The following is a 21,523-nucleotide window of genomic DNA, read 5'->3' as shown; positions in this document are numbered from 1 at the left end:
TTTGTTTGTCTGATATTCTGACTTTTCATGTTTCTCTCTCGTCTAGTCAGTGTCTCGGCATGAGCTTTTATTTTGGTAAGTACAATGATTTTAGTAACTGAAGGATAAAACTCGTAAATTAGAATCCAGGTTTTAAGAAATGCAAGCAGGCTTTTGTGACGAACCTTTTTTAAACCTTTAATCCGGAGTTAAATCACCTGAAAGTGTTTGGACTGGTGACCAGGTACAGAAAAGTGACGGTGCTGGTTTTTGGTTTTGTGTTTTTAGATCAGAGCAGCTTCTGTAGATTAAGGACGAACCGTTCACACTGCAGTGAAACTCTCTGAATCTGTAAGTTTCATCTCTTGGATCAAGAACTTTTCTCTGATCCCAACAGTCGGCACGTTTTAGTACAGAGACGATTAAAGTAACACTGATATTTAATTTGTTAAACAAACGTTGCAGCGCTCCACTAAACTAAATATTTCATCCTCATCTGAACGATGTGAAAAAAATCTGTTGTAAACAAACTAAATACTGTTTGGGAACCAAACTTTACATTAAAATGAAATTAAAAGCACGACTGCAGACATTTATCTTCACATACTGGACGAACATTAAAGGCAGCTTTAAAAAGTGGTTTTTAACTTTTAAATCAGGGCTGCAACTATTGATACTGTTGTTGATCTGATCATTTTATTCAGTTAATTAACTAAACATTTGAACAGCATTTTTAAAGCGCACTTTGTCTTAAATTTGCTTTTTTTGTCTGAGAAATAGTTAAGAAACCTGTAGATATTTCATTTGCTGTCATTTTTAAGGGTTATCACAAAACAAACAACAAACAGCTGCAACCAGAGGCTTTTGAATAATGTTTAAAACAAAAAAAACAACAATTTTATATATGACTAATTGTTTTTCTAATGTTCTGACTCAAACATACAATAGCATTTTTTTTCCTATTCAACCTTGAAGAGCACACTTTGATGACTTAAATATGTTAAAAACCTGTTTATATTTAATTTGCTGTAATTTTAAGCTATAACAGCTGGAACCAAAGGGTTTTATCACATTTTTGCTTGAATAACAAATTAAAATACTTGTTTTTCCCGTGGATTTATTGATAACTGCAGCTCTAATTTTTAACCTTTGTTTGTTTTTTATGCCCTGACTCAAACATATACAATTTTTTTTTTACATTTAAGAGCACTTTGTCTTAAATTTGCCTGACAAACAGTTCCAAACTGTTTTTATTCAATTCAGTTTTATACACAGGTAAAACAAACCATAATCAGAGGTTTTATCACATTTTAGCTTGAATAACTTTTGAAACAATTAATCCACTTTTAAATTAGTTAATATTTTATTGTGGATTTACTGATAATTGCAGCTCTTCTTTGAAATTATTTTTAAATTTAAGAGCAAATTTAGGAAACTTAAAAACCTGTAGATATTTAAATTTATGTCATACACAAGCAATACAAAACAGTTTAAACCAGATATTTTATCATATTATTGCTTGAATGACTGAAACATTTAATGATGATTGCAACTCTTATATACTCAAACATGTACAATAGCTTTTTTTTCCTTCTAAACATTTAGGAGCACACTTTGTCAGACAAAACAAGCACATTTAAGACCACCAGTTAAAAACCTGTAGATATTTAATTCATACCAAACAAAACATGGTTTGAACCAGAGGTTTTGTCACATTTTTCTGTGGATTTACCAATGATTGCAGCTCTAATTTAAACTATGAATTAAATGTTTTTTATGCCTCAGCTCATTAAGCAGACAGCTACTCATCATGAACAACACACTAGTTTCTTACTGCAGCGCGGCGTTCAGGTCGAAACGACAAAGACGACAATAAATAAAGCTTACTTTGTATAAATAGAGTTCAAGTTAAAATATTGCTAATATTAGTCTTCATATGTTGTGACTTTACAATATAAATGTGTTTTAAAAAAGAAATCCTCTACTGCTGTGTATTTACAGGATGTTTCACAGGTTGGTGATGTTTCTGTCTTTTTGTTTCAGCTACATGTCGTACCGTGTTTCCTTTAAAAACATTCACAGTCTTCCTTCCAGCGGGAAGTTTTCCTGAGCTCTTCTCCAAGCGGTGAAGCGTTTACAGGTAAGGCTCTCCGAACGTCCTGCGGCACTCCATGACGCCGGTGCTGGGCGGACGGTCGCAGTTATGAGTCAGCTTCACCAGGCTCGGCACCAGGCGGTCATACGCCAGCTTGTACTCGCGGTCGAAGGCGTCTGAGGGGAGAAGAGGCGGAGGGGAGTTTATACCTCATTCTTCACTGTTTCTGTCCTTTTTTAAAGCTGCACTTAATATTTGTCATTAACCAATGGACTACATTATGTTTGTAGTGACAAATTGACAGATTCTGCAGGAGGAGGAGCATTTAGGTGCCTGCATATAAAAAAACAAACAAACCCTCATATCTGTTATTGGTCTCAGTATATCAGCCGGGCTCTACCAAGTATTAAATAAGATTCCAAATAAATATTATTCTATGAACAGAACTCAGATCTGGCAGTCCAGGAATACTGATTTACTTCCTTTACTTCCCTCTTATCCTCTTACCCCTTCAGTTCCTTCACTCATGAAATATAACATCAATAAAGTAAACAAAATCTGACTCACCGATATCAATGTTATCTTTTCCCAGAGCAACCAGAGAGAGGAAGAGGATGTCTCTATACAAACTCCTGAAGAAGTGAGAAGTAAGGTTAAAACACTTTCCTTTCCAAACAAATGACATTTTATGCTTTAACTCTAATACAACCATAAAACTAAGCTGGACCCGGTAGGAACAAACACATAGTGGAAAATAATCATGCAAACTGATTAACAAGACAGAAATGTTTCATAAAGAACGTGACCGTTTTAAATGCAACTACTGTTATTGTGCTGTAAGTAAATGTAAAAGTACAGAAGCATGAGTAACCCTATTAATGACAATTATTCATCCAATAATGTGTCCATCACTTTAATGTTGTAGCTGGTATAAGCAAAGCCAATTTTAATCAATTACAATATTTTGCATCAATAACCTGAATCTAACGTAATTACATTTAGCAAATAATTGAAATAGAGTAGAAGTACTTGGCATATAGTTAGTTTCCACCACTGATCCTCAGCAAAGATTAAAACATTAAACGTTTTTCATCTACTTTCAAAGAGACATATTTCAGAACTACTATCACTTTAAGAAAACAATAGTTTGCACATGGATTGATCTGTAGCTGTATGTATGTTAGATGTGATGACTCTGAAGATGAATTAATAATAAATAAATAATCTGCTATCTGACCTTTGCCTCTTGACTCCCAGTGTGTGAGCGAGCAGCTGCAACAGCTGAGCCATTGGCCGGCTGACGTCGTTCCTCTGGATGCTCCTCACGACACTCTGCAGCAGCTCCTCGCTGAACGGCTTCTCCTCCTCCGGGACCGGCCGGGACAGAGGGTAACCCACGTCTGAACACACACACACACACACACACACAGGTCAGCACGGGACTCATTATATCAGAGCTAAGACATAAAACAGTGATGCAAAATGAGGATGATTTTCTCTCAGATTATAACAGATTTTCACTCAGATGAAAAGTACTCTGGGCTGGGTATCTGTCAGGTATAAAGCAGGACTTCATTTTAGAAATGCACTGATTGTTATTGATTTTCTTTCCTAAGAACAATTGACAGAAAACAAACCTTTCTGTAATAGAAAATTTCAATGTGAAGTTTAAATAACTAACATTTTCTCTAAAACTGCACTCAGTAACAGGATCTTCTGTCAAACAATTCTTAAAATAAAAACAGTTCTCCAGTTAATGGACAAATAACATCAAACTGAAAATGAATTGCATTATATACCACTTATATGTCATATCAGAGAAGATATGAGATACTGTGTATGGAGGCGTTTTGTGGAGATATTTATTATCTATCTATTTACAAGAATGTAAAGGTGTGTATTAAGTCCTCCTGCCTGCCCTACACCTACAACATGTGCATGGAAATTAATTACAATATAAAATATATAGTCATGGAAAAAATTATCAGACCACCCTTTTTTTCTTCAATGTCTTGTTCATTTTAATGCCTGGTACAACTAAATATAATGATAACAACAAAAATAGCTCATAAGAGTTTAATCTAAGAGCTGATATCTAGACATTTTCCATGGTTTTATTGATAACAACCAATATTGTTATCAAGAAAAACCATGGAAAAAACAAGGGTGTCTTATTTTTTTTTCCATGACTGTATATGAATATATGTCTTGCTCCCCCCCCCCCCCCCCCGATAGTCTGAATAAGTCTCTAAATGTGTCATTTAATACTTTTTTAGAAATAAAGTAGATGAGAGGGTATGAAAAGTTTCCAAATCTAGTATGAAAGTCGCCAAGTAATAATTATTATTCAATTATTCTGAAGTTCTGAGTATTTCTACTGAAGTAGTACTTCTACTGAAGTAAATTATCTTAGTATGTCCTCCAGCACTGGTAAATACTAGCTGTTAGTAAATGAATTAGTAGGGATTTTACAGCAAACTTAGGAATGGATTTATGAGCTTGTGCAACTAAAACTAAAGATGATGCTATGAGTTTAGTGTTCAGTACCCAGCCCTGTAAGTACTAAAAAAGTCTCCATGTTTAGGAGCAAACAGCATCATGTCAGCGAGGGAACAAACACACCAGAGATGCAAACCTGCAGTCAAATACAGAGCACGACTGTATTTGAGTTCACAGAACAAAAAATAACCCCGTAAAGATTTCACACTGCACAGAGACGTTTCATTCCCAAAACATTGAAACCACGAACAGCAGAGTTTTAAACACTGCAAAGCATCGAGCAGAGAGCAAAACAACAGACAGCAGTAGCAGCCTTGACACAACAGAGACAAACAAGAGGAACTCACTCTCTAACAACAGAGTACAATTAAGCCCTGAAAGACAGAGAGCAGACAGCCTGTTAGCACACGCTGCTTCCACGCCGCCTCCTCCATTAAATCATCAATCACGACACACTGAGCAGCAGCAGCACGTCTTCCAACAGCACACAGTCGAGATGACGTCATTAAAAGAGCTCCCACTCAAATAGACACAAATGTATGAAACAATTTGTTTTGTGAGGAAAGTCCTCAGTGGACGTTTAAGTCACATTTATTATTCGTCTTGTTTTCTTTTTATCAATACACCAACTTTTCCAACTCTACGGGGCATAAAATTGTTTTTGCAGTGTTTCCCCCCTAAGGCTATTTAATGCACAAAATGAAAAGGCACATAAAAAAACACTTGCACATACTTTCTTGGCCTAAAATAAGGTTTTCAAGTACTTGAGGAAACAACCTGCTCATTGGTGGAGTGTGATTTTTTTGTCTTTCTGTTAATTTTGACTAGTCCATTTTTTAAAATCAAAATTTAGTTAAAATAGGAAAATGAAATTCCAGAAAATCACCAAAAGAAAACCCAGTTTGAGGCACATTTCTAGCCATTTCTCCACTCAGGTCCAAATCAAATTAATCCACCGCAGAAGAAAACAGATCAATGAGCTGCATGTGTAATTAAGAGAGCACCAGTTAAACTTCAAACAAATTTAAATGTCGTAGAAAACACAATGTGGCTTTTTTGTCTGTTTCCAATGCACTTTATGACAGGATTTAAGCTACTACACTGATATTTCAGCTAAAGGTAAATTATGCAAAATTAACTTAAACTTGACATTTGAGAGCAAAAGTGACAAATAAAAAAAGGTCAAAGACAGTGATCCACCCTGCCTTTGTTCCATGCTGGGAAATCCTTTCAAAGAAATGAGAAACTAAACACCAATTAAATATTTAATTTCTTTCTAAACGTCTGTGTCTGCACACATCTTACTCTGTTTATTCAGCTGGAGTTGAAACACTTTTTAAAGACCTTTATTCTATTGTTTTGGTGCTTTGAGGATAAATTAATTAAGTTTAATTCCACTGCTTCTAAAGAAATCAATCATTACTTGTGAGTGTTAATGAGCCGCCTGCCTGATGAATCTTAATCTGTTCTGCTCTGCAGAGAGAGAGAGAGAGCAGCGTGACTCACTGTACGTGTTCCACAGGATGTAGAGCGGCTGGATGGAGTCCTGGTGCAGCTTCAGGTTGTCCCACAGGATCTGGATCAACACGTGTTTACTGTCCTCAGACATCCAGTGACGAGGGACCTGAAGAGAGAGAGAGAGGGAGAGAGGGAGAGAGAGGGAGAGAGAGAAAGGTGTGAGTCATTTACAGACAAGTTATCTGTTTCCTCTGTTATCTGTGTTCCCCTTAAATTTTACTGATTCAATTTAATTTAATGTTGAATACAACATCTACCTGAAATAAACCACAGACAAAAAACTTTAATACCAAATAAAACAGGGCTCATTATCTCTCTCTCTCCCTCTACCTCTACACCTCTCTCTCTCAATTCAATAAGGCTTTATTGGCACGAATGTTAAAAAACAATATTGCCAAAGCACAAGTTCAACTATTATTATTAAAATATTTGGACAATACACAATAACAGTTAGATATACGAATCAATAAAAGTGGATACATTTCATAAAACATATACAGATAAAATGTGAGACAAATCAATGACAAATATACAATTCATTACGTAAATCAAGTAAATAAAGAGACAACAACAACAACATATCACTGTGTCAGATGCAATATTGTGCAGTAGAAGAGTGAATGTATGTATGTGTGTGTGTGTGTGTGTGTGTGTGTGTGTGTGTGTGTGTGTGTGTGTGTTTATATATATATATATATATATATATATATATAGTAATTTTTCTCTCTCTCTCTCTCTCTCTCCCTACCTCTGCACCTCTCTCTTTACAGCAGGGAGGAGGGAGCAGCATCATTTAACAGCCCTTTGTAAGGGTTAGGTAAATTATCACAATAATCATAAAGTGTGTGTTTGCTGTGAGTGAGACCTGTGATTCCCTGTTGCAGTGGTCTGAGGTGAGCATGAGTCCCGGCAGGTTGCTGGGCAGGTCGAGCCGTCTGAAGTACCAGACCAAGTTCCAGTAGATGATGGGATGGTGGTCCACCATGTCGGCCTCTGTGATCACCGGGTCGCCCTCGTTCTCCAGCAGACTCTCCAGCTCCTTCCACAGCACCAGCGGGCTCAGGTAGGGCACCGTCACCGGCTCGGGGTTGTGGAGGCGCCACTCCATACTCAGCGGGTCCTGGGTCACACAGAAATGACAGAAGTAAGATTTGTTATTGCTATGAATCAAGTAAGTGGGTTTGTTGAATAATCTGCTGTTGAGCTCAACTACATGTGTGTTAGATTGCCCAGATCACAGCCAGATGAATGTCAGTATTCTCCTAAATACTCCCTTTAGCAGTTCAATGCTCCATTAATTTACCTGCAAGTTTCTAACTACAGTCATGGAAAAAATTATTAGACCATTGCTTTCTGATTTCTGATTGATTTCTTGTTCATTTCAATGCCTGTTTTTTTATCATTATATTTGTCCAAATAATGTACGTACGTTTTACCAGGCATTAAAATGAACAAGAAATTGAAGAAAACAAGGGTGGTCTAATATTTTTTTCCATGACTGTGAGTACCAGACCAACAAGCTGTTGAATGCATATTTTATCGCAGGAAACAGCTGGATGCTGCTACTAAAATTAAGACGGAGCACGGAGCATTTTATCCCTGTTTTTCTTCTCTATTTGTCGCGTAATTTCCTTATCCTGAAGCATTTTGTGCTGCATTTCTGGCATGTTACATAAATAAAGTCTATTATTATTACACTAATTTAAGTAATTGTCCATTTAAAAACATTGATCATTGCAGCTTTGAATTGCAATAAGTTAAATTAATTAATTTAGGAGACATTTAAAGCCCAGTCCACACAGTTTTTCAGCTTCTTGTTGTTAAATTATACCTGTCTGCCAAATCGGCCTTTTCAGTTATATTACTTATACAGCAGATTTGATTTTTGGTGAGTTTTGCTGGGGGAGAAATGTATGAAATCTGTCTTGAGACCAACCTAAACCTTTTCTAAACCTTTCCTAGACCTTTAACAGAGTAAGATTGTTGCACTTTGTAGTCCTGTGAACTCACTTCTGGGTGACTGACTTCAGTGTGTTTGTGTTGAGACGTACCGTGGTCTCGTTGAGACGGCTGGGCAGACTGCCTGACGTCGGCACACATCGGTTGACTCGTGGTGCTTCGTCCAGAGGACCGAAGGCGCTAACGCTGCGGGCCATGGGCGCTCCGGGGGACAGCGAGGGGATGTTGATACCCTGAGCTCTGGTCGACCGAGTCCTGTGGAGACAAGATGAGGTGAGGAGGCTCACATAACTCACAATATTTAACAAATTACAAATGTTTAATCTGCAATATTGTGAATAAAGTACTTCAGATGTTTAAATCACAATAATATTCAGCGATAATACAAATAGAGTTGTTCCGATGCCGATACCAGTATCTGAAATTGCTCCGATACTACCGATCCGATACAAGGTAATTTATTAGGGCCCGAGCAGGCAACGACCTGCGAGGTCCCTATTGTATTTCGAATGTTTATTTATTATTAGGGCCCGAGCAGGCAACGACCTGCGAGGTCCCTATTGTATTTCGAATGATTATTCTTTTTCTTTTTATTATTTTTCTCGTACCCAAATAATCGCATTTTTCACTGCCTGAACATACCCCAAAACTCATGAAACTTTATATTTAAGTCACACGTGGCGAAAAATTGTATAATCTATTGTCATCCTGAATTTTCACCACTAGGTGGCGCTATAATAAAGGAAAGTGCGTTTTGGCTAATAACTCCCACATACTTTAGCGCACATTCAAAAAACTTATATCCACGCATTCACTGAGTTGTGCTGAATCTTGTGATATAAGCCACGCCCATTTTCGCCTACCGTTTTTTTCCGCAAATTCGCGAAATGTCGCAAACCTACTTTTTCGAACTCCTCCTAGGCAATTTCATTGTTTTGCACCAAACTTTGCACAAAGGATCTATGGACCCTCATGAGAAAAAGTTATCAAAAGAATTTTGATTACCCAAAGAATACTCAAGTTATTGAATAACAACTTCCTGCAGGTGGCGCTATTTTCAACACAAAACACAAAGTGTTGCATATCTCCACATTGGTGTGTCTGAATGACATGAAACTCAGTTTACTACTTCCCCATGAGCCCCTGAGGCTCGCTGCAAAATTTTGGCCGATGACCACTAGGTGGCACTCTTTAAATTGAAGTATTTTATATCTCCAAATCGGTTGGTCGGATTAACACCAAACTTGGTATACTTATTGTCAATGCCCTCTTGAGAATAACCCTTGAAGGTTTTATTGATCAGCCCCTAGGTGGCGCTCTGGCGGCAGTTTAATTTAAAAAATGCCACTGTGCCCAGACCTCAAGACTTAAGGCAATGAAATTCATAGGGGTGGTATAGACTGGCCCCTGTAACGCACACACCCAGACGGCAGCATGCCCCGACACGCGTGTACTGCGAGGGCCCGTTCAGTACTGCGCGCAGTCCTAGTTAAATTAGTAATCTATTTACTGGTTCGCAACGTTAAGCTCTTAAAACAGTGACGCTATATTTATTTAAGTTGCTGTTGCACTACAGTTTTTTATACCGTACCTTCATTTTACAATATTCTGGCTGCACTTTAATTTAAATATATTCCCAGATTTATTTATTTAAGTTGCTGTTGCACTCCTGTTTTGTATACCGTTTTATTTAAAAATAAATGTAAAAATAAATGGCTTGAATCTGCTGTATTTATTCATGTTTTACAAAGGGTTTAACCTGAGCCAGGCCTTACCACAATGATAATCATATCACAGTCATGCAGTAGTATGATATTTTTTTTATAACATACTGGTATCGGATCGGTACTCGGTATCGGCCGATACCCACAGCACAAGTATCGGAATCGGTATCGGGAGGGAAAAAATGGTATCTGAACATCTCTAAATACAAACGAACACACAGCTTTGTTAGGAGCAGGTGCTGCATGAAACTTAGCTGGTAAAAAGTTATGTTTTTACTGATATTCTGAGGTAAATCGGTGTCAGGTTTTCTGCTTGTTTTGAATCCTCCTTGCTGCCTTTCCATCATATGAAATAACACAGCAAACCAAACTGTGCTGTGACAGAGAGTACCTTCCAGCCCCGGGGCACTCCCGGACAGCGTGAACAGGGGAGGGAGGGAAGACGGCTGTCGTAGGACAGGGGGTGGACAGGGTGGACGTCCCCGTGTCCAAACCTGTGGAGGCGGAGTAGGACGAGGTCATCGCCTCGTCCACCGATGGGCTGCCCTTCAGGAAAAGCCTGCAGAGAGAAATTACATTTACATTTAAAAAGGTCAGGTGTTTAGATTCTACAAGATGATAGAGTAGATTATTTAATCAGATAGACTTGTTTATCATTCAGCAGAGGTCAGAAATTAATGAGTGAAATCTCATTGAGATTCAGAGCCTCATTTTTACAGCCCCTATATTCTTAGGCAACTTTTTACGAGGGTGGGAGGAAAATAATTGATTTATAGCAACTTGAAAGATTAGACAGAAAATAAATCCGAAAGTCACTTTTAAAGCAAATATGCCAAAAAATGTGACATTTCTAGGTTCTGCTTTCCTTGTACTTAAATCACATTGAATTTAATATTTCAGGGTTTGAAAGAGTTGGTTGGAAAAAACAAGACAGTTGATGAAGTCACTTTGGAATACTGTAACAGGCTTTTTTCACTGTTTTGTTGACAAAATGATTAATCATATATTCTAGAAAATAATCTGCTGATTCAAACATAATCAACAGTTGCAGCCAGTTTTGTTTCCAGGCAGCTTTCAATCAAATCTGATCAAACTACACTCACAAACTCCTGATAAAGATTAAATTAACTGAGGTTTTGTACATTAAACTTTATCTTTGATTGTTGATTATTTACTCATTAATCTCTAATGTGGTGAGGAAATAACGTCCAAATTCTACTGATTGTGTGTACATGATAAAAACTTGATTCTGAGAAAGGCATTGATAAATGCATAAAAAAAGCTCAAATATAATCACATAATCCCTCTGAAAAGGTACCCTATAATCCTGTCCCATATTTTATTTTTGCTGTGGTCCAGCTCTGCGGTTGGTCCCTACCTGCCGGGTCCTCGCAGGTCCCTGATCTCCACGTTGAGGAAGGGCAGGAAGGGGTTCCCACAGAAGGGGCAGGTGGTGTTCAGGTTGGAGTCGTCGGCCGTCCAGCCGGCCATGATCTCCTCATCGTAAACGAGGCAGTCGCACGTCTTACAGCGAGAACAGCTGGAGATCAGCAGCTGGAAGCACAACAAGGACCACCTGTCAGTTAATTTAATTTGTACTGCCTGTAAAAACTTTGAACCACTTTTAATATAAATTAAGATTTCTAATTGCTGCATGAATTCATTAAACACAATATTTTACCACAGAGATTCAGTCTGCTGCTGCTTTGTCCCATTGTAGCTGATAAAATGCTTTTTAAGTCAGTATTAAATTAGTTAATAGTTATGGCTATGAAATAAATCCTGAAATATATAAATCAACATAATTCAATAAATTTTTACGACTACCATTATTTATTTCAGCTGACTTTTATATTATTCCATATTTATTTCCCCTATTATATTAAATACTGAGTTAAATGGCATTTCATAATTTCATGAAATCTTTATGATTAGCTTGCAGAAAAGTCTGCCATTCCTGAATCTATGAATACAGAATAAAACATCAAGTGTGGAACAAAGAAAAAACTTTGAGTGTCTGCTGCAAGAACAGCACAAATACTCATTTTATACCTTCATATCTTTAGCAAAATGCCAAAGTAGACGCAGAAAAATGCACTTAAACTACTTAACATTTGGTTAAAAATACAAGTCCTCTTAAATCAAACTCTTATTTCTGCTTTCAGTCTCTAACTGCTTTGACCAAACCGCTAAATTCTGCGTTTCTGACGTCTTTTTTTTTTTTTACCTCCATGGCGTAGTTGTTGAAGATGCTGGTGTTGCTAGTGTAGCGTGACGAGCCGAGGTCCGACTTGTCCGGCAGCGGGAAGCCGGGAGGCGACAGGACACAACCTGCAGGAGATTAAAGATGGTCAGCAACACAACACATTGTCCTACAGCGGGTATTTCAAAGTTTTTGAGACAAACATTGTGACGACAAGATCAGTGTTTTTCTTCTCTGACATTTCTTAAGTCGACTGGAAGTTTTCTGCCAGTAAAAGAGAAAAGGTTGAAAAGCCCCAGTAAGTCATTATAATGAGAAACTTTTTAGTATCTCGAGACATTAGCTCATTATTTCTGAGAAAGTTTTTCATTTTAATGGCTTATAGGAAACGGGTTTCCAAACTACTGTATGTTTTTGCAGACATTTTTTTTATGCCTTTTTTGTGTTTTAGATAAACTTTTTAATATATCGTTTTCTTTGTGTCTCATTATTAGTCATTAAGCAACAGGAAAATATGCAAAATATAATTATGCTTTCTAGATTACAGATTTTCTAATTCTATGTTTGGAAAAACAGCTCACAGAGTAAATCATTGTTTTGATATCTGATCTCATTAGAAAGAAGATGTTATTATACAGTGATGTTTGTTATCAGTGAAGTAGGAATAGTCACCAGGCAACAGAGACGAGGGTCTCCCGAGGCTGGAGGCTGCAGAGGGGCTGTCCAGTCTGCTGCGGAGTGGGCTGCGTCTGGGGCTCCTGCGGGGCCCCGTGGGGCCGTTCCTCTGAGGAGAGATCACAGAGCCGTCAGACTCCACACAGTCCTCATCCAGCAGGGAGGAGCAGTCTGGATCCCCGACCCCGAGGGAGGACACACTCAGCCGGTCGATGTGGCCGTCCTGATGGACAGAGGAGACGGGCGGGTTAATGTCGGCGTGGACTGAACAGGTGTCTCATTTAAAAACTACAATACAGCAGCAGGTCACCATCAGACAGAGTCAAACCTCACTGCTTCTCTTGTTGGAAGATGACCCGATCAGACCGAGCACAGTCTGCTGCATCTTTTTTCTATTTCTATTGTTAGCATAAAAATGGACCGATGGAGGACACCTGATCTGGCTCGGATTGGGGATTTTAAAAATGTGCTTAAACAGGACTTTGGACACAGTTGGACTCAGGAAAACACAGATCTGTGTGGGTTAATAAAACCCTCAGAAGGAGGAGAAATCATAGGTAGTACCACCAGCTGGATGACTATACTTTAAGGCTTCAGGGACTAAAATGTTTAATTCTTTTAAGACAGAAAAGGAAAATATTTTGTTTACTTTTTGCATTCAAAAGGCAGAAATTTGTCTTTGGCTTGCAAAATCTGCTACTAAGAAGGCTTTTGTTGATGTTGCAAATGTCAGATCAGATCTGATAATAACGTGGATCACTTAAAAAACAGAATACAAGCCACATTAGGAGGAATCACAGAAATCACCCAAATCTAGAAATATTATATACAAACTTTAGAAAGAAAACCAGCACAGAACAAAAAGCCTGAAAGGACTGCTGATATCACAGAACAGTTTGTACCTTCAGACACAAGATGGCAGTGTTTGACTACAGATCCAGGGCTAAAGTTCAACCCAGTGTTTTTGCAGGTTTTAGCCAATTTACTACACATACTTTATAATATATTTGCACTGCATGAACCAACATTTATAGATTAAAATATGTCAGATATTTGCATTTTCAAAAAGTTTGAAAAATCAGATTAGGTTTACAATTGCGTCACTATTTCTAAAAACCTTTTTGGAGCTTTCTGTGTTCTTAAAAACAGTAGATTTAATATAAGTGGTCTTATGGATGCTGAAGCCTAAAAACAGGGTCATGGGCCAAAAGAGGCTGAGAAAAGGGAGCTTTAGATATAATTTCAAATCCAAGGAAGCCATTGATTTCCACTGATTTTCTGCATGAGATCAAATTAATCTGCAGAGAGTAAAAGCCTGCACATGTTGGATGACCACACAGAATAATGACTAATGACAACAGGACTCTACCTTTGTAGGCGTGGTGTACGTGGCGAGACGGGAGTACCAGCGGCTGGCCTTCTCTGCCACGCCCTTCCCCGCAGAGACTACGCTGGTCTTGAACACATCCAGCGTTGGTGTGAGCAGCGTGTCCAGAGCAAAGGAGGAGGAGGAGGGCGACGGCGAGGCCAGGCTCATCCTGTCCGCCCGCTCCCTGTAGGGGCTGGGCCGAGGGCTGGCGCTGGGCGTGGTGCTGGAGCTGCGACAGGAAGGAGACGATAACAGGCGCTGGCGTGCGATGGGCTGGGAGGGCGAGGGCGGGTGGTAGGTGCGGGAGCGCGGTACTCCTGTAGTCCTGAGGGGGGAGCTGTAGGGCAGGCTGGCTCTGCGGGGGGGCGGCGAGCGAGGCGGGGTGGAGGAGGAGCGGACTGGCCGGGTCCTGCAGGTCCAGACTGGGGGTCCGGCTGCTCAGCGGGCTGCCCATGTGGTTCATGTACAGCTCGATCTCTCTGGCGAGGTCCCTGCGGGCGCTCGGCGTGCTGGCCTCGTCCCCCTCCGGGTACTGGTCGTCGTTCTGCTGCTCGGACTGCGACTCTGCAGCCAGCAGGGAGAGCGGGTCGTAGCCCGTCTGGATGTCTGTGCGCTTCACGGCTCCTCTGGACGTAACGGCGCCGATGCCGCCGTAGCTGATGCTGCGAGCGACAGGCTTCTTGTGAGACTTGTTGGATTTGTGGGAGCTGGTTCCAGCCCCTGTGGAGGGCTTGTCCAAATCCAGGTCTTCCAAATCAAAAATGGCCTCTGTGTTACTTCTCTCCTCATCACTAGAGTCCTGTCCTTCTGTCTCCTCTTCGTCCTCGTCCTCCTCTCTGTGATCACGACCTCTGGCGGCGCCCTCCAATCCGCCCAGCGCCAGCGATCGAGGCCTCTTACTCTTACTGAAGTTAGCAGCAGAGAGGATTTTGACATCTGCGCCCAGGTGTCCGGCGATCTTCTCCGGGTCGGTTTCTCCCTGGCTCATGCCGAGGCCGAGGACGGTGGTGCCGCTGCCGCTGCTGCCCACCGTGTCGCCGCTCAGCCGTCGTCCTCTGACGCCTTGCCAGTCGAGAGCCGAGCCGCTGCTGGCGCTGCCCACCACGTCCTCCAGAGCGCTCTTATGTCTCCGCAGCAGACTGTTGGTGTGGACCTCGCCGATCTCGTCCAGGGAGGAGGTGAAGAGGAGACCTGCAACGTGACCTGAGAGAGAGGGAGGGAGGGAGGAGAAGAGACATGAGAGAGTTACAAAGCTGGAGCAGTCATTCTGGACTCCAGAAGTAAAAGTCCTGCTCTTATTCTGCACACAGTGTTAGGTGACTGAATGTTGGAGCTCTTCAAGGCTTGGGTACAGGCCTGTCACCATAACACATTTTTAGGACGATATATTTTCCCAGAAACTATCACGATAAACGATAGTATTGTTGTATCGATGTTGTTTTACTTTTATAACGATATGAAACCATAATAAGTACATCCTTTTCCGCAACAATTAATTTTTAAATCTCGAAAATATTAAACATTGGAATTGAAATGTGGAAAAGAAATATTAAAATATTCTAGATAAATAAAACAAATAAATAAACTACAACCAAAACAAATAAAATAGACTTTCAGGCTCTCTTAACAAAACATTGCACTGAGATAAAAAGTATGTATTATATTATTTTATTATCAAAATAACATATAAACAGCTGGAATGGCTGCTTGGGAAATATAGTTTTTTTTTGACAATTCGTACTGCCTGTCAAACATTTGCAGCATTACTTTAAACACAACACAAAAAAGCACAAAAAGTCAATATATTGAGTCCAGAAAAAAGCTTAATAAATCAAACGATAAATCGATATAGTAATTATCGTGACAGGCCTACTTGGGTGGACATGAAATTAAAAATACCAGGCACAAGTCTATGTCCAAACATTAGTACGGCCAAGGAACATTTGAATAAGAAACAACCAAATGTTGAGCTTAAAACTCTTATAGAGCTAGGATAACACATTCCCAAGTGTTTTTAAGATGCTGCAGCTCTGACTCATTCCTTTGTCTTCTTCTGTGGGTAGTGGAATAATTAAAACTCACTGCCATAACAGAGACCTACAGTATCAGCAAGTTATCACTGTAGCTCATTACATAGTGTGTGTATGGTTGAGTCAGAGAAAGAGAGAAAGAGCCGACAGGTGTTGTGATCGGAGCAGAGAAGAAATTAGCACTCAAGTTGTTAAGTGGTAGCAAATATACAGTGTAGAGTTTAATATTTCTTGTCGCTCTCTTTCCATTTGCAGATTGGAGTGCTGGTGCAAAGTAATCACTAGATTAATAGTATTTATCATCTTGGTGTGTATGGGGAATAATAACACAATATATCTGTGCTCATTTGATCAGAACCAGGAGCCTCATAAACAAGTTATGTCCATGTAAACGCAGCAGGATATCACTAAAATAAAACCCTCCAGTTATCTGCCTCTTGAGCCACTTTGCAGACATATTAAATACATTTAAGTTTAGTCCTTCACCTGCACTGACGGAGCTCTTGGGTTTACACGTTGAGTCGTCGTGATAGCTGCTGCGCACAATGCCGCGAGGTTTGAAGGAGGAGTGAAGCTCCATGTCCAGCTGAGGGAGGCAGTCTTTACTCCCCTTGGCACTCTCTGTCTCAGATACTGCAAACACAGAAATTCAGTCTTTCTTTATTACTATGCGCACAGCTTGAAACACGGCTGGTCTTTAAAAAGAAATCCATTGAAGGACGAAACACACAGAACTGAAATACTTTGATGTTGAGGAACCAAAAAGAATGAATCATCTCTGGAGGAAAAAGATCAAGGCAGAGGAAGGGGAAATCCCGTGCGGCTGCCAGCTTATCATTTTTTTTCAGAAGGTACAGTAGACAGAAATATCAAGTGTGATCAGATCAGACAGACTACTGACAGGAGCTGCAGTCGCTCTCCTTCTTTTCGTCTTTGTCAGGGGCGGCGTCCGGAGCGCCGGGGTCTCCTCGCCGAACCTCCTCTTTGGACAGCGAGTTATAACCCAGATCTGACTGATCCCCTTGAGAGAGAACAGAGAAACACACAGATGGAATTAGATCAGAGGGACACCACAGGCGCAGAAGTGTCTGATAATAAACCACAGAAATCACAGACATATGCAACACAACGTATGGAAAATCTGTGCAGAGGAACGATTCAAGTACGGCAACTCTTCTCTTGAAATAGCTGCACTGTAAAGCTGGAGTAGGCAGTTTTTCTATAGAGAAAACTCGACTTCATGCACCTCCTCTTGGCTTTGTTTTCAGACATTAGAAAATCAAGCTTGTGATGGGAAACTTTGGCCAATCACAGCTCATTTCAGAGAGAGGGCGTTCCTAGTGGCCGTTCTACAAATGCATTTGAGCGAGCATGTCCCTTCAAATGGTGATAGTCTGACTTAGTGGTGGGAAATCCTGCAGAAAGTTGCTATTGTGGCATTGGCAGCAACTACCTACACAAACCCAAACCAAAACATCCTAAAACAGGAAGACAGACTTCTGCGGAAAAAAAAAAAGATTGACGATATGCAGGCTGAGCGACTATTACTAAATAAATTATCCTCTTTTAGTGGAGTCGTATCATGATGATAATAACAAGCACATACCAAGACTGATGTGAAATATTTTAAGGAAATGTCATTTGAAGGCAATGATTTTGTTTTTCCTTCACACTTTTTTTTTGTTGTGCCATAAATTTGCAAGTTCACGTTCAAACAGCTATTTTTGCCACCAGTACTTTCATACAGAAGGCAATTATGTGCCGAAAAAGCAACGTAAGTCTTGTTTTTTGATTTTTTTAAAAAAAGGTAGTAGTAGTTGGTCTTTCTACAATTCTACAATGTCATTTAGCAGATGCTTTTATCCAAAGCGATGTACATTTGACCTCTGTCAGTGCAAATATATTAAAACCTTTTACTGAATAAACATTGCAGCTGTTGCAAATACACAACACTGCTGGTATAAATGGTTTGGATATGAAATATTAGCTGGAGAGTATTTCCCAATTCAGATTCTTATTCGTAGTCCCTGGTGCTTAAAGACATTTAGTCTTAATCTGATTACTCTGTGTTTGTGTGCATGCAGTTAAAATAATGTGGGTGTAAAACTTAGCTTCACTTGGAAGTGATGAGTTGATTTTGCACTGAAGTTTGTAATTAAACAAGAAAATACTCAGTACTTTTCATTTGTCAAGTATTAAATTCAACACAATTTTTTGGGATATACAGCACTGTGCAAAAGTTTTAGGCAGGAGTGAAAATATTCTATAAAATAATAATGCTTTCAAAAATAGAAATGTTAATAGTTTATTTTTATCAGTTAACAAAATGCAAAGTGAGTGAACAGAAGAAAAATCTAAATCAAATCAATATTTGATGTGACCACCATTTGCCTTCAAACCAGCATCAATTCTTCACACCTGCTTGCACAGTACTGTATATTTTATCAATAGCTACATCGGGACAGAAGAGCCCTACAATAAACGCAACAAAACACATGTTTATATCAGCGAGGCATTTCAGAGGATGTTGCTAATAGTTTAGCATTCTGCTAACTGAAGCCAACACTCACGGCTGCAGCTAACTCATGATCATGTGTATGTAGCGAGCTAGAGCCTCAAATCACAGTCTGTCATCTTCACAGGACACAAGTTTGCAAAGAAGTCAGAAATTCTCATAGAATTGCTGCAATACAACGACCTTGGGAATCATGGTTGAGATGATTAAATTAATAATGAGGGCTGTATTTTCAACTTCTGGATTTTTTTGTGTATAGAAAACTGTCTACCCCAGCTTTAACAAGCCTGTACAGTGCATGACACCTCTCCTATTACTGAACCATCTGTTCAGGTTTGTGGGCAAAGTCTTTTGTTTAAAAAAAAAAAAAAGCTAGCGAGGTGTTTCATGCCTTTCATCTGCTCGACTCTGGGAGGCACGTCGCTGTTTTCAGAGGAGAAACAGCAGGAAAAAAAGATTCCTCCTCCGGGCGTGCTGAGATCTACAGTTACTGTAAGGAAACTAGCTGCAGTTTCACAGCTGCTAATGAATTTAACTGCTAAGACTTGACGTAAGAGGCGGGAAAAGAAACGCTGCCGTCACTCCGGGCCGACGCTTCCATCGGTCTTAAAAAACTTCCTAGAGTCTCCAGGCAACCAGCTGTCTGATGATTCGTTCTCCTCTTTCATCTTTCCCACGAAGCCTTGTCTCTAAATAAACTATGAGGCTGCACGATGGGCTGTAATACAGTACGGAGACAAACTCATTTCAGGACTGTAATAATCAATGATCTGCACAACGCCGTCCTTCCCTCCCTCTGGGCGCTGATCCCCTCTCTCTGCACGCACGGCGGCGTCTCCCGCCGAGGTGCCGTCTCTGTGATTAAAATTATTTCCGTAATCAAAAAAAACCTGAATGTGCCTCTGGGTGATTGCTCGCCCGTAGTTGACAACGATAAATCACTGTGAGAGATGAGCGAGAGAGGAGCAGCAGAGATGACACAGAGGAGGACAGAGGCGAGATCACGAAGACAGAGTAGATGAAAAGGGCTGGAAAATAAAAAACGATGATGAGATGAGAGAGAGAGAGAGAGAGAGAGAGAGAGAGAGAGAGAGAGAGAGAGAGAGAGAGAGAGAGAGAGAGAGAGAGAGAGAGAGAGAGAGAGAGAGAGAGAGAGAGAGACATGCAGACTGACAGAGAGGTTTACCTGGGTGGAGGGTGGCTTCTCTGAGCTCAGAGCCCCCCCAGTGCGAGTGGGCCACCGGGGCCCTGGCGCCCACGCCGCCGCCCCCACGGCCGACTGCATGCAAGGAGCAACACAGGCAGGGCCAGAGTGAAGGGCAGGGTTAGGGACAGAGCACAGCAGAAACCACAGCCGCAAAACCAGGGAGAGACATGGTGGATGGACAACGGGGACGAGAGGAAGGTGAAGAAAAAAACAGGCAGCAGAGGGAAGGAAGGAAGAGGAAGAGGGGGAAAAGAACGAGGAAGAGGCCGGTCGGTGAGTGAGTGGGACAAATGAAGGAAAAGGAGGATAAACAACAAAAAAAATGTCATTGAGAGAGAAGATGTAGAACAAGACGGCTGCCTGTGGAAGACTGAATGAGAGCAGCCGTGGTGAGTGTACCTGTGCTAGATCTATCGTCAGTGGGGTCTACTTTGGCGGAGTCACTGGCGTCGGCCAGGTTAGTGTCGGCAGAGCTATCCAGGCTGCCGTGACTCACAGTGTCCAGGTCGCTACCATCTGCCCAAAGACAAGAAGGCGTTAAAAGGAGGCCGGGCGCCACATCTGCTCCACAACTGATCCTCTGTTTGTTTATTGTTTGGGATGTAGATTTTCTTTTTTAGTTATGACAAGAGCTTTCACAATATGTCTATGATGTTTTTGATGTCACAAAGAAACCGTGTTTTGAAGGTGTCTTGCTTCTGTAATTTGATATAAATCCAGCTGAACCAGCATTAACAGTAAGAATAAGATGAGAGAGGACTGTTGAGAAGCTTTAAAATACTTCATCCATTACGGCGAGATGTGAGAACCTTTTCATATTGAATACATTCAGAGTACAGGTGCATCTCAATACATTAGAATATGATGGAAAAGTCCATTTCCATTAGTTTAGGTCAAATAGCTCCAACCAAGTATTGAGTCATACAGATGGACATACTTTTCAGTGGAAACATTTCCATATGAAACATACTTTTTAAAATTGGTCTTTTGTGATATTCACATTTTTTGAGACACTGAATTTAAGGTCTTCATTAAATGTAAGCCATAATCATTATAATTAGAAGAAACTAAATTAAATTAAGACATGAAAAGTTTCATTCTGTGTGTAATGGATCTATATAATGTGTTATTTCTACTTTTTGAACTGAATTACTGACATAAATAAACTTTTCTATGATATTCTAATTTATTGAGATGCACCTGTAAAACTACAGAAGCCCTGAGGCATGTAGGAAAATAATCTGGTGATCCATTTTCCAAGTTTTGTCCCTTGTTTTTATGAGTTAAGAACAAAAAAAAATGTTTTTCCTAATTCTATTGATTTTTTATTTCATTTTGAGTGAAACCTGTGAACAAAAAGGTTTTGCCAGGATCGTTTTTCTGTGTTTGTTATTGTAATACGCATTTTGGCCACAAGGGGCTGATATGCACCACTGTTGTGTTTTAAATAAGACTAGAAGCATTCATGTTTCCTTCACGGTGAGCTTCAAGGCGTTTTCACACCTGCCTTATTTTATTGTGTTGAATCGAACCCTGGTTCGTTTTCCCTCTTGGTGTGGCTCTTTGTGCAGGTGTGAAAACAGTCATCACACCAAACAACCAGACTGAGGAGGTGGTATTCTAATGTATTATGATGCACCTGTACATGATGAAGGGTGAATCTGTGTAAATGGGTGAATGAGCTGTCTGTAGTGTTAAAACACTGAGTGGTCGCTAAGACTAAAAACGGGCTATACAAGAGCATCCCATT

General features: G+C 40.2%; 1 protein-coding gene across 1 annotated transcript in view; it reads right to left on the bottom strand.

Annotated features, from left to right (window-relative positions):
* LOC131982739 (C-myc promoter-binding protein-like) overlaps positions 1-21,523 on the bottom strand; it is a 109,081-nt gene continuing 87,558 nt past the window's right edge. The window contains 16 exon segments of the mRNA XM_059347320.1: positions 1-2,250; positions 2,642-2,706; positions 3,312-3,474; positions 4,921-4,947; positions 6,080-6,197; positions 6,957-7,211; positions 8,143-8,305; positions 10,166-10,333; positions 11,153-11,328; positions 12,002-12,105; positions 12,650-12,875; positions 14,022-14,409; positions 14,411-15,224; positions 16,538-16,684; positions 16,953-17,072; positions 20,173-20,289. Coding sequence (XP_059203303.1) covers positions 2,114-2,250; positions 2,642-2,706; positions 3,312-3,474; positions 4,921-4,947; positions 6,080-6,197; positions 6,957-7,211; positions 8,143-8,305; positions 10,166-10,333; positions 11,153-11,328; positions 12,002-12,105; positions 12,650-12,875; positions 14,022-14,409; positions 14,411-15,224; positions 16,538-16,684; positions 16,953-17,072; positions 20,173-20,289 — 3,188 coding nt within the window. The 3' untranslated portion in view covers positions 1-2,113.

This window comes from Centropristis striata, chromosome 2 (genome assembly GCF_030273125.1).
Source record: "Centropristis striata isolate RG_2023a ecotype Rhode Island chromosome 2, C.striata_1.0, whole genome shotgun sequence".
In the NCBI taxonomy this organism is placed as follows: Eukaryota; Metazoa; Chordata; class Actinopteri; order Perciformes; family Serranidae; genus Centropristis; species Centropristis striata.
Note: the sequence above shows the minus strand (reverse complement) of the source record. Positions and strands in the feature narration are given on the sequence as shown.